The 12,789-nt window shown below is 43.3% G+C and overlaps 1 protein-coding gene across 4 annotated transcripts in view; it reads left to right on the plus strand.

The window, feature by feature from the left end:
- Window positions 1-2,222: 2,222 nt before the first annotated feature.
- Window positions 2,223-12,789, plus strand: part of cbfb (core-binding factor subunit beta) — a 28,416-nt gene continuing 17,849 nt past the window's right edge. For 2 of the 4 annotated variants that reach the window (XM_080875484.1, XM_080875485.1), the window contains exons 1-3: window positions 2,223-2,654; window positions 3,076-3,162; window positions 7,445-7,561. In XM_080875484.1, the coding sequence (XP_080731610.1) occupies window positions 2,577-2,654; window positions 3,076-3,162; window positions 7,445-7,561 (282 nt within the window). In that variant the 5' untranslated portion in view covers window positions 2,223-2,576. The remainder of the gene's footprint in view (window positions 2,655-3,075; window positions 3,163-7,444; window positions 7,562-12,789) is intronic. The other 2 variants (XM_080875487.1, XM_080875486.1) reach the window with 1 other exon arrangement.

Genomic DNA, 12,789 nt, shown 5'->3' on the forward strand with positions numbered 1-12,789 from the left:
GAGTTTGATGAGTTTAACTGCAAAGCAGATAATGCTATTACAAATTGAAATAAAGTAGAAAAACTTACTTTTTGGCATACAAATTACTTTTTTCGTGTTAAATTGTCTGTGTTTGACGAAATGTGCTGATTTTTCACATGTGATAGCAGAACTGAATCGGGCATGCACAGGATGAGTCACATCATTTGAAACTTAGCCCTGATTGGAGAAATTGGAAGTGTTACAACTGACCCACGTTACAACCATCCCCGGTCTCCCCTACATTTTCTCGTCCATCGAATGAATCACAATCAGAGGGCGTTATGAATCCAAAGCGTGAATCGTTTTGTTACAGACACTCACGTAAAATGTAAATATGAAACAAAGAACAAAGACCAAAAAGTGGAATCTTAATTACAAATAATAAAAGAATTCCCGATGTCCAGTGTTGGGGAGTAACGGAGTACATGTACCGCCGTTACGTATTTAAAATACAAAATATGAGTAACTGTATTCCGTTACAGTTAGTAGTATGTAGTATTTATTTATTGTCATTGTCAAGAACAATGAAATTGCGTTTGGGGCTTCCATACAACCCCCAAAAAAAGAAGAAAATAATAAATACCCCTTAAAACCCAAGTGTACATATTTAACCCAGTGTGACTCCAATGCAATAAGACAATCCTTAGCAATAATGTTCGTAGAAATTCAGACAAAGACCTGAGAAACATGACAAAATACAACAATGCAACCCATTCAATATTATTGTACTGTGAGATATGATATCAGATATGATAGTTATCTATTTAAGAAAGAGGGGGGGGGGGCAGGAGGGGGAAGAGAATAAAGATATGATGCACCAATGCAGACCAGTTCATTGCTATTAAGAAGTTGGATATGGTTATTGTCCGTGAGAGGGGGGCAGAGAGTTCAGGAGCCTCACAGCCTGTGGATACAGGCTGTTGGCCAGTCTGGATGTTCTGGCCTGTATAGACCTGTACCTTCTCGTTATAGCTCCTCATATATAAAGAGGAGCTATAGCCTGGAGTTTAACGGCCACAGGTACAATGATTTCCTGCAGCATTCGCTGATGCATCGTGGGTGAATGAGTCTTCTGAGATGGAGAGGCTGTGGGGGATTTTAAACTTGTTTATTTATTTATCTAAGTCCTCACTCTTCTCAGTAACCTGGTATTTCTTTCTGTATGTGTACTTTAAAAGTCGAGCACAGTCTGTCTGAGGAGAAGATGTTCCAAACATTTGTCGATCGCATCAGTAAATCTGTAAATGTGAGAGAACCAGACTGACTGTATGTCTGCACAATCAGAACACCGCCCATCATTTCTACAGCAACACAACATTTGATTTCTTTTTAAAGCAAACACACACCGCCCCCTCTTTATGCTCTCCCTCCCGCTTCCACTTCTCACATAAGGATCCTATAAAGTTACTGCGGCCCAAAGTAGACGCATGCGCGTTAGGTAGCGTGTGTAGTAGTATTATTATTATTGTGAATGGGGGGATGGAGGTGTGGGCATGGGGTAGAGTGGAAATGGGATGGGGGTGGGTGGCTGAGGGGGGCGGTATTTTCGGTGTACAGTCACAAGAGCGACTCGACGGAGCCAGGAAGTAGACTGTTGATGCCTTCAAGTACTTTCTAAACTGTCGTAAATGTGACCTTTGACAGCGGCGCTAACGACCTGCCAAAGCGTTACCACGAAGGAAAAAAGGAGAGAAAGAGAAAACAAGAGCTCTGTTATTTTATGAGAAACTGAAGGAAGGACTGTAACAAACGGCTGCTTGTACTCCCGACTTCCACAATGATACTGCAGGCTGTTAGTGATGAATTGTAGCTATTTCCTTTTTTAAAATTCATTTTAACTCCGGGCATACTGCATTTTGGAAGCATTTTGACCTTTTGCTAAATCATGCTGATACATGAATGAAAATGCAAATTATGCTACACACCAGACAAATATTTCCTGTGCTGCCAGAGCATAAAACAGCTTTGTTCCCTGGCATCCCTGCATTTATTCTAATAGCAACTTTACAGACTTAAGCGCCTTTGTTTGGTGCTTTAAGGTTATCTGTATCCCAAAAATCCCTCTTGACCCACGGGTAGTCGGTAGGCCCACTGAGAAGAAGCACTTGAAAGTTACAGGTAGACTTGAGACGCGCTCATTTGTTGCCACTTGCTTGAGATCAGACGCTCGTCGGGAGAGGGAGGGAGGGAGGGAGGGAGAGCTACACGGTCAAACTGAGCTTTATCTGTCGCTGTGGGTCACTTAATAAGAGCCATTTGGAGCTAGAGGCGACCCGGAGCGCGCAGGAGCCGCAGGCAGAGGCAGATCATCAGTGTGTCAGCAGCAGTAACAATCACAGAGATCAACAGCACAGAGCACATTGCTCCACACAGGGAAGGAAAAAAACACAGAGAGAGAGAGCGAGAGAGAGAGACGCGGAAGAGAAGTGAGTGAAAGAGAGACTGAGTGAGGGACGGACTGCAGCACACTCTTTAACTTGTACTCTGCGCTGCGGGATAATTACCAAAAAAAGAAAAAGAGGCGAATCTGAAGTGGCCGCAAAGTGTTGGTGAAGATGCCGCGGGTAGTCCCGGACCAGAGGAGCAAGTTTGAGAATGAGGAGTTTTTCCGCAAGTTGAGCAGGGAGTGTGAGGTGAGTCTGCTGCGCTTCTACACTCGGCGGAAATAAAGAGAGAAAGGAGGCTCGTTAGAGGAGAGAACAAACTTCACACTGTTGGGTAAAACTAATAAAAACTGGTAGCGCACAGAGAGGCTTTGTTATCAGTTGCTTCGACATTGTTACTCTTTGTTATTTTGCTCTTTCCCTTTATGTCGTTATGGATTTATTTGTGGTATTAATCCTGGATGAACAAAAAAAATTTATGTATTTTTTGTTTTTTTGTTAAAGGTACAAACCCCAGAGTAGAAAGAAGGATCTGTTTCTGACATCAAAAATCTAAATTCCTGTCGCTTATCTTCAAATTGCAGCTTACTGAATATCAATCAGTCCCATTCAGTGCAGATGCCAAATCAAATTCAGCTTTATGAACATGTATGTGTTCTTTTCTCTGTAGATTAAATACACTGGCTTCAGAGACCGGCCCCACGAGGAGAGACAAGCTCGTTTCCAGAACGCCTGCAGAGATGGACGCTCAGAAGTGGTGAGCAAAACAAACATTTTTACTCCTTATAGAAAATAACTGGATGGGAGGGCAGTCCTGTGTACCCATAATGTGACACAAACAGTGGGAAAAGTGCACCAGAAACTTTTCATTTCTATAACAAGCACACTGATGTGGATATGATGTACAGTGGCTGGATGGTGTGTCTTATTCGCGCTGTTGTGAATGGCACTAGTATATATGAAATTACAAAGACACGATCGCGGCACTAATACGTGACACTATGAAAGCGTATTGTTAAACTGGCTTTGTGCGTGTGCGGATATTTTGATGCGTCCCTGCACCAGGAAGTAGACCTGTTATCAGACATGCAGACCCACCAGACTTTACTTCACTCGCGGGCTTCTTTCCTCTGTGTTCTGCAGCTGCAGTCGTCGCATGTTATCACGCAGGCTTCACGGTTCCAACGAACGCTGTGCAGGAGGCGCGATTTGGGGCCTGAAAGCTGCCACTTAAGCTAAACCTCACCTTGCTAGTCTAATGTTGTTGTACACAGGATCCAGACGACAGTAACGATACAAAAGAGTATTCACTCATTTTTTCAATAATCATGTAACTGATTAATACCTGGTAATTAGATTACTATTTTAGTTTAGATACTCAGTTGTGCTGGGCGGTCCCGTGCTCTGCTGTCGCCTGCGTCACACTGATTTATGTAAAAGTTTTTTCTTTATTTTCACTTACGGAGGAGCAGCCTGTGGGGAGCTGCGGCAGCAGGAGGTAACAGTGAGCTGGTTCTGCCATTTACCCGTTCCCCCGCCTCGCTGCGCTCTTCCAGTGCATCCAGTCAAACGTCCAGTTTGAAATGGATGCCTCCTCACACGAGCTCACTGTCACAGGATCACAATGTCAATTATAGTGCAATGCAGGTAAAACTGCAGTGCGCTCTCTTTGTTGTACCCAAACAGTGTGAGCAGCATTTAATGTTGCTGTGTTGTGTGAAGGCTTTAAAACAGCTCTGAGTGGGAGATGAATCTGTGAACTCCAAAGTGCAGCGTAGAAGTTGCTCAGTGTCGAACTTTAACAGTCACACAAAGCGGTATTTATTATTTTCTTCTTTTTTTGGGTTGTATGGAAGCCCCAAACGCAATTTCATTGTTCTTGACAATGACAATAAATAAATAAATACTAACAGTGTAACAGAAACGTATCTGCATATTTTACTGTCTTCACTTCTGTGGAAACACGACAAAGCTTTCTCCTTACAGTAAGCGCAAACAAACCCACGTGACCCGCTTTTGTTTCCTTTCAAACACACAGGGCGCAGTGTTTGCGATCAGCACTTTACCGCGTCAAAGCAAGTCTGGACACATTAATATTCTAAGGAGGCGATTAGCCACGTCTGTTTCAAACTTTCTATATCACGCCTCCAATAAAAGGTGAGGTCAGACGAGAAAGCCTTCGGGCTGCTGGCGCAAACACAGAGCAACTTCTGCCGTCTTAGTCATCCTCGTGGTATTTTTCACAAACACGCTGTCATCATCGGGCAGCGGCGGTGAGCCTGGAGGGTGCAGGCCATCTAGTTTTACCATCTTTTAGTGGGCCGCGTTGCGTCTGTCTGTCTGTCCGCACTGTATTTATAAGCCTCTTCTGCCGTGAGAATTGATGGCCACGGTTTTAATGGTTTGACGGCAGCTGTGACATCATGCCTCTGATTTATCTATCGGCCTGACGCCGCTAAAGACCTCCTGCTATTTTAACGGTGAGCGTGAACAACTATTAGACACAATGTGCTGTCGAGGTTGGCCTTTTATGGACGAGACAAAGTCTTTTTAATACTTCTGGATTTTAAAGTTTGACCTCCAACGGATTGGGATGTGTGTGTAGCGACGTCACAACACGTTAACGTGTAGCTTTTAATAAAAGCTGACGTGTGTCAGCTCTGGCGCAGTCAGTCGATTATTAACTTTTAAAAACGATTGGGAAAAAATGACATCAGACCTTTTTCCAAGCAAAGACTTTTAAATCTCTGGGACTTAAAATAAATAGATTTCCAGAACAAACACGTAACTCACGGGCTAACTGTAGAATTCATTTTACTTGACATGAAAAAATCAAAGACAAAGTTTTAGTGGTTTTGTTTTCATTATTTTTTGAAAGTAAAATCAGATGTGCAGAAAGTCTTTAGAGTTCAATGGCTTTTAAAGAAACAGGCATTTATCTCGTTTAAAAAATCCTACTCATTTCTGTGCCTCGGCATTTTGTTAGACACGTACGTATCACGAGAAATGAAATGAGGCACACACACTGATGCGTGGCTCTAATCGCAGGGCCATTCTAAAATGTTCAGGATTGATCTGATGAATGGGACAATAATTCAAAGTAAATGATCTTCAGCTCAGCTCATTAGAGATGAGTCCTTTTCTAAACTACTATCGATTTTCCTGCTGCGCTGCTCTCTCTGTCTCTCTGGATGTTCATCTCCTTTGACTTCATTTTCTTTGCTCCTCATACTTCTCTTCATCTCACTTCATGTCCTCCTCCACCTTTGCCTCAGTTTCTTGTCTCCTCTCCTCCACTTCTGTCTTCTTTTCTGCTCCTTTGTCTCCGTTTCCCTCCATCTCTCTTTTTGCCTCCCCTTCCCTCTTTTTTCTCTCCTGCAGTAGTAGGCAGCAAATTAGTATCAGATGGTTGTAATCCAATACTTCAAATACAGCAGAAATGATGACTCGGGTGTTCTCTGCTCCCCTCCGCGTCGTTCTGTCCTTCTTCTCTTTCATTCAGTTTTTGCTCCCTCTCTGATGAGGGACAGATTTGAAAGGGTGCATAATTCATATGCTTCCAGTTTCAGTCGCATCACTAATGCCCTTAGTATTGATCTGTCTCAGCAAACGCAACACATCACACGGACACACAAAGACAGTGGGCGCACACGCACAGATTCGCATTATAAAAACGACATTTTCTAACCTAATTTTCTGCCTCTCTGTTATTCGTTGCTTTCTGACTGCAACGGAGAAATGCATTTTATTGATTTTCATTTCATTTGTGCTTCTGTGCGTTTGTGTGGAGGTACGTGCGCATATTCCGAGCGGAGCACGTCCCATTAGAGCGAGAAGCTGTTTTACAGAAATCCGAACAGAAGAAACACTAGAGCCTGGTGTGATTATATGTTTGTGAGGAGAGCAGGCCGCTGTTTCAGTTGGAGCTTTTGTTCTGAGAGGAGAGCGGTTAGACCACGAAGAAACTCAGAAAGGCAAAAGGGAAAGAGGAGGAGGGGGCTTTGATGCATCGAACTTTAACATTTGTCACTTATTTTCAGCATTTCAGGTTTCCTGCTGAATGTGCTGGGATTCTTCTCATTTCTGGACATTTTAAGAAAAAGGCCATTAACATTGATTAATTACAATAATGCCACTGAACTTCTAAATGCCAGCTTCTGGTTTGTTATCCAGTTTCAAGGCCCAAGCAGAGATATAACAGTAAGGTCGAGTAGATAAAAATGCTCATCCAGAGCCACAGCTGTGCAATATCCCCTTATTATCACTTATCACTCTGAGGTCAATATTAGCCCTCTTTACACCCTTTTAGGATTATTTTTTAATGTGCAGCCTGATAAAGTTCAATAAAAGTCACAAAACAAATAAAGAGCAAGCGACACTGTTAAATGTAACTCAGTTAGTTTGTCTTGTAGCATGTAACACATGAAAGTCCATGTTTGAATTATTGAACCAACCCAAGTAGGTTTTTTTCTTTTTGCCTATCTAACCAAACAGTCAATGGTCAATGGTAACTTTATTGTCCCTAACGGGAAATTGATTTGCAGTATGTCCGTACAAACAAACAAACAAACAAACAGACAACCAACACATCACATACACTCACCAAGATAATATAATAATAAGTGACAGAAAAGGAAAAGTGGAAGTGTAAATGCAGCCGTCCCAAACGGGCCTTCAGCTCCTCTCTTTGCTTGGACGTCACTGGCTTCCTAATACAGAATTTTGACAGTTGTGCTGTACTGGCATGTACACTGATGCTAAAGCTGTGTTCATGTGTGACAGCAGTAAGCAAGAGACTGTAGGCAGAGCATCACCATAACTTCACCCGCTGGATAGTGAAGACCTGTGGTACCAAAGTCCTGCATAAAATATATTGTTATTTTTCTCAGAAGCTAAATGAAAATGAGCATTTTGAAGTCAAAACACCAGTTGTCTAAAAAGTTATGTGTTGAGATCTGTTTTCAAAACTTCATGCACATTTCAAATGATCTCGTTTCACCTCTGACCGACTCAATTGTGCATTTTCCATTTCTCCACAGGCCTTCGTAGCGACAGGTACCAACCTCTCTCTCCAGTTCTTCCCAGCCAACCTGCACGGAGATCAGAGGCAGGTTCCTACGAGGGAATACGTCGACTTCGAAAGAGAGTCGGGAAGGGTAGGATGAGTGAAAGATGCACCAGCTCCAGCAAACACATTTCTTTCATTTTGTAGTGTGAAGGGCAGCAGTCAGTGTCAAGCAGCGAGACACACTGTTTGCACCTTTAATCACGCAAACAGCAAAACCTCCACAGGTTTGAAAACAGATGTTTAGTCATGTGTGCTTGATTCATATGACGTTGACATTGTGAAACTTTTAACAAAAAAAATAGAGAAATGGCGTCTGCCCCTTTGCTTTCTGTTCCGCTTTTATTCAAGAAATGAAAATGACACCAAAGACCAAAAAAAGCCTCATGTGAATTTCTGAGTAGACGTGTATCAGGACACATTTGACTTCAACTTTTAGCCAATAACAGCTGACAGAAAAAACACTGATTTGGGTGTCAGGGGTCGTACAGGTGCCCACGATGGACTTGAAGGATCAATGAGCGTGTGGACGCATTTTGTCTTTTTTGCAAAGATAAGCTTTTAAACCAGCGTGGGCTGATTGTGACGCTGTGAACAGGATCTTGTTCTCAGAGGTGAAATCGCTGCCGAGCTTCGTCTCTCACGACAGCAAATTGATGAAAACCTTGTTTGAGGCCTGAGCCTCTTCTAACTTCAAAGAAGTTAAACAACTTAGAGAGCTCAGAAGATGTTAGTTTGCTGCTGTTTCCAAAGTAATATCCACTGCTCGGGAAACCGGCGCTGCCCTGTTTATGTGTATGTTAATTGTGTCCCCTGGCGCCAAGCCTGGACTCTTCCTATGGTTGTGTGTGTGCGTGTGTCAGAAGACCCTCCACGGACACTGGCCAGCTGAAATGAATGCCGGCTGGCGGCTCATTAAAAATGCATTCTGGGGAATCGATGGACCTCCGTGCCCTGAGGCTGACGGGCTAATCTCACACTGTTAATTATTTAGCTCAAGTGCCCTGACGTTGGGAACTCGTGTGTGTGTGTGTGCATGCACTCGTGTTAATGGGTGATTAGCATTTTGCAGACTTTGTGTTTAGTGTCAGGCAAAAGGATGCATGCGTATACGGCCGAGGCACAGTTTGCGTGTAAGACTCTCCTCTTCTCTGTCACCTTAATGGTGCTCACAGATCTATGAAGTTTTAATGAGGCCAGCACTTGTCAATGTAAAGCAGCTCAACAGTTGTTTCGTAGCACCAAAGTCGAGGCCTCGCTTTCTGTGTCTCCCTCGTGAGACGAACAATGCTGACGCTCGTGCTGACGCTCGTGCTGACGCTCGTGCTGACAGCGTGGCGTTTGACTCCATATTCATGTTTTAAACTGAAACACAAACGAGTCCTTCTGCTCGCTGTCCGGCTCCTTTCATGCTTCTCCAACAAAAGACAGAACGATTTCGGTCTTTTCTTTGATGTAAGATTCATTTCCGTTAAAAAATACAGGAGGGCGTGGTTTCCCGAGCGCAAACAATTCCACTCTGCCGTATCAGTGCAGAACCTTTGTTCGTGCACTCGGTGTACAGTTTCTGCAGCGTTACTCCACCAGTATCCCGTCTTTAGTTTCACGCACACAAACACACACTCACAGCCTGCCTCGCTATCCCACTGGACCTTCCTGCAGAAGATGACTGTCAGGCCAGGCCAGAGATCTCGTGTACGTTGCAACTTCTTCTCTTAATTACTGTCACGGCTAACCCACACAGAGAAACCCGATGCTTGGGGATCGTTGGGGGTTTTAACTGCTTGCAAAACAATTGGTGCAGGCGAAAACTTTTCAAAATGAAATTACAGCACAGGGTAACTTTAGATATAAATGGGGTTATCGTTCTTGTAGTTCTCCTGATCCTTTCTCTGTTCGTTATTCTTTTGATTTTATGCCAACATCCATACTGCATCTCCTTTTTTCACTCTGCCAGCTGGACTTAGATCCAGATCCTTTGGGTCCCTAAGTTAGATAAATGGTAAAGAAAATGGGTCCACCCAACCCTCCGTCCACTCCCGGTATGTTTTGCACATATCCTCACTCCCACGCTGTGGGCTTCATCCCCCACTCCTTTACTCACTCTCATCCTCACTTCATTGCTCTACCCCTCCATTTCTCCCCTTTTCCCGCCTTCGTTTCCAAACACTGATGGTGCCAAACCAAAAGAGTGGCACAGCCAGGTTAAACTTGGCGACTGAGCATATGGTGTGTGTGTGTAAGAAAGAGGGAGAGAGGCAGGGAGTGTAGAAGTTACAGGCTCTCTGTTTTGCTGCAGGCTAATGGGAGCCAGCTGTGGAGGAGGTTAATTTTAGTGTTAGCTGCTAAGTTGCTAGCAAGCCTCTGAACAGGAACTGTAGCGCCGGCAGCAGCTTCGTCTGAAACAGACTACAGCACGGTTCTTATTTTAGAGTTTTGGAGCATTTAAAATGTCAAAACTTCCCCGGTCACTATGTTTCGGTTTGACTTTGCGTCGCGCTCAGCGTTGGATTGGTCTATCTGGGTCAGCCGTGCCTTGTTCAGAGGCAGGTGTGACCTGAAAATTAAACCCATTTCTAAATAAATGTTGGCTGATTAACGACAAAACAACTACACTATTATTTAAGTTTCAAATACTGAGTGGTGCTTTCTTCTGTAATCAGAGTAGTACATCGTGTTTAAGCACATTACCTTTATCGTTATTCACATAAATATGTGATTTGTTAGATGCTTGTTAAGTCATTTTTTTGTTCATGAAAGTCCTTAAAAATCGCTTTTCCCCTTCGTTGATTCTTTCGTGGGAGTAACCACGTTTCTAAAATGGATATCTGCCTTTCTCGCCACATTCCCATCCTCCTCCTCTACTCCTCTACTCTGCAGCTTTTAACAGGACAGCTCGAGACACCGCCTTTTTCATTGACCCAAAAGAATCGAGGTGAAGAGGCCATAACACCGTTGGGTTGCTGTACTTGTTCGGACCCAAGGTGCTAAAGTAAAGGTGCTCTTTTGGATTGAGATGTGATGATTGTGCAGTCCACTTGTTGTCAGCAGTGTCACCAGTGTTGTGGCTTTCTGCTGCTGTAGTACATCTGTGTGAGGGTTTGGTGTATTGTTATTCAGAGATGCTCTTCTTGGTTGTTACAAGAGGTTTAATAGTGTGGATGCCCTCAAAGGCATCCACACTATTGAGTTCCTGTTTCTCTTTATTCTTTATTCCACTATAATCTAGTTGCTTCCGTATGTTTTTTGGCACTTAACTACTCCCTCAGTTTTCAGCCAATTTTCACCGTTCAAACTTTTAAAAATTCTGCTGTTTCTGCTAATGGGTACAATGACTTTTGGTGCTCATAACTTCTATACTTTTTGAGATATTGAATTTTTTTTTTTGCAATATTTTTTGTCCATTTCTTCCGCATTATAAGTGGGGTCACTGATTTTCCTCACTGGGTTGACTGGTGTTTTAGCTCATTGAGATGAGCAGCTGTTCTCAGACTGGGAGGCCCGGGTTCAAATCCCGCTTATGGCAATATTTCTTTCAGTTAACAGTTTAACTTTTTTAACTCTTTTCAACACAAATTTCAGCTTTTTCACCAATTTATTTTCAGCTGTTTTCAGAAAAAAACTCTTTTGAGCAGAAATTCTGCTGATTCACCTCTTTTCTGCAAAGTTTTCAGCCTTTTCACCTCTTATCAGCACAATTCTCAGCCGCTTCTGCTCATTTCAGCAGAATTGTCAGTCTCTCCATCTCTTCTTTGTGAGAATAAGCTTGGCTCAGTGAGATGAGCAGCTGCCTTGAGACCAGGAGGGCCAGGTTCGAATCCTGCTCATGGCAACATTTTTTTTTTTTTCAGCAACAATTTTCTGCTTCTTCACCGCCATACAACTTTTTGCAAGTTTTCAACTTTTTCAGCTTTTTCAGCAGGCAACTTCAGCATTAAGGCATCCACACAGCATTTTCGCAGGAAATGCAAATTTTTCTAGTTGCAGTTGCCTTCTCCTCCTGACCTCAGCATCAGTAAGGTACTTTTGCCAAAGCTGCTGCTCACTGAATACTTTCTCCTTTCTTTACTTTTTGTTGTGATACATTCGGATGCTCTTTTGCAGGATGTCCTGAGCATGTCTACGCGCCTAAATGCATTGATCTGCTGCCATGTGAGCGGCTGATTAAATATTAGCATTAAGCAGAAGTTGAACGGGTGTGCCTAATAGAGTGGATTTTTTGCGTGTGAAGACGCAGAAAAACTAACTGAAAACCTGTTCATGAACCAGGCCATTTTCAGTCATACGTGTATGAACTGTAAAGGTCTAGTTGTGTGAATGCTGTGTGATGGTTTTCAGCGCTGAGGCTCCGTCTCTGTTAAGTGTTCTGACTTTGATCCGGTACGACGAGCCTGCACTGACACTTTTTCTTCTGCTGTGAGAAGTAATCAGATCTGCAAAGTCGTCGAGCTTGCAACCCAAAAAACTTTAAAGGATCGTCAGGTGATAACTTACCGTTTGTCATGACAGCACAACTGATGGCAATTAACTCCACTTTTTATATTAATTCACACCACAAATATGTCGCACACCCAGTGGGCCTTACTTTCTCTTTGTTGGTGCCTCTCCGTGCCAAATGATTAGATACTATTATTGTGCCTGCAGATAAAAGTTGTTCCAGATCGATAGGAGTGAATAGAAAATATGGCAAATATGGACACAGCTGTTGATGTATGTTATTGCACCGTCGCAGCTCCACGCCAAGAGTAAACGGACAACTTTTGAGTCATCGACAGCTTTCAGAAGAAGAATGTTCGCAATCATAGTCACTCTAGAAATGTCGCTCTTTTTAGGTTAGATACACAACAGTGGTGCAAATCAGCTGCTGCAGAAAGTGGACATTTCAAATGAAGTCAATGTCAGAATTACACTGTACACTGTGATGGATGCAAAGTGCTTTGGCTTCTTTGATCAATGTGAGAAGACGCCAGCTGTGAACCTAAATGTGCATTTCAGTGTGTTTGTCTGCTTTGTGCTCCAACCTCAGAGTTGTTTTCAAAGATGGTGAAAAAGTTCTTCCAGATGGCAGCGATCTCTCTGACACACACAAGCCCTCGCAAATCATTTCTTATCTGACGCCTCTGCTGCCCTCTAATTTATTCATCGGCTTTAAGCCTCCAGGACTCTGTCACAGCAGCATCAAGTGTGCGTGCATGTGTGCGTGCGCGGTGTGCGGTGTTATGTTTCCCTCTGAACGGAAGCTGTGCCATCGGTGCGTGACTTGTCAGTGACATCATCAAAGCCAGACCACTAATTGGTTCCCTCTGCTACTGCTTCTCT

This window comes from Rhamphochromis sp. 'chilingali', assembly GCF_963969265.1.
Source record: "Rhamphochromis sp. 'chilingali' genome assembly, chromosome: 2".
Taxonomy (NCBI): Eukaryota; Metazoa; Chordata; class Actinopteri; order Cichliformes; family Cichlidae; genus Rhamphochromis; species Rhamphochromis sp. 'chilingali'.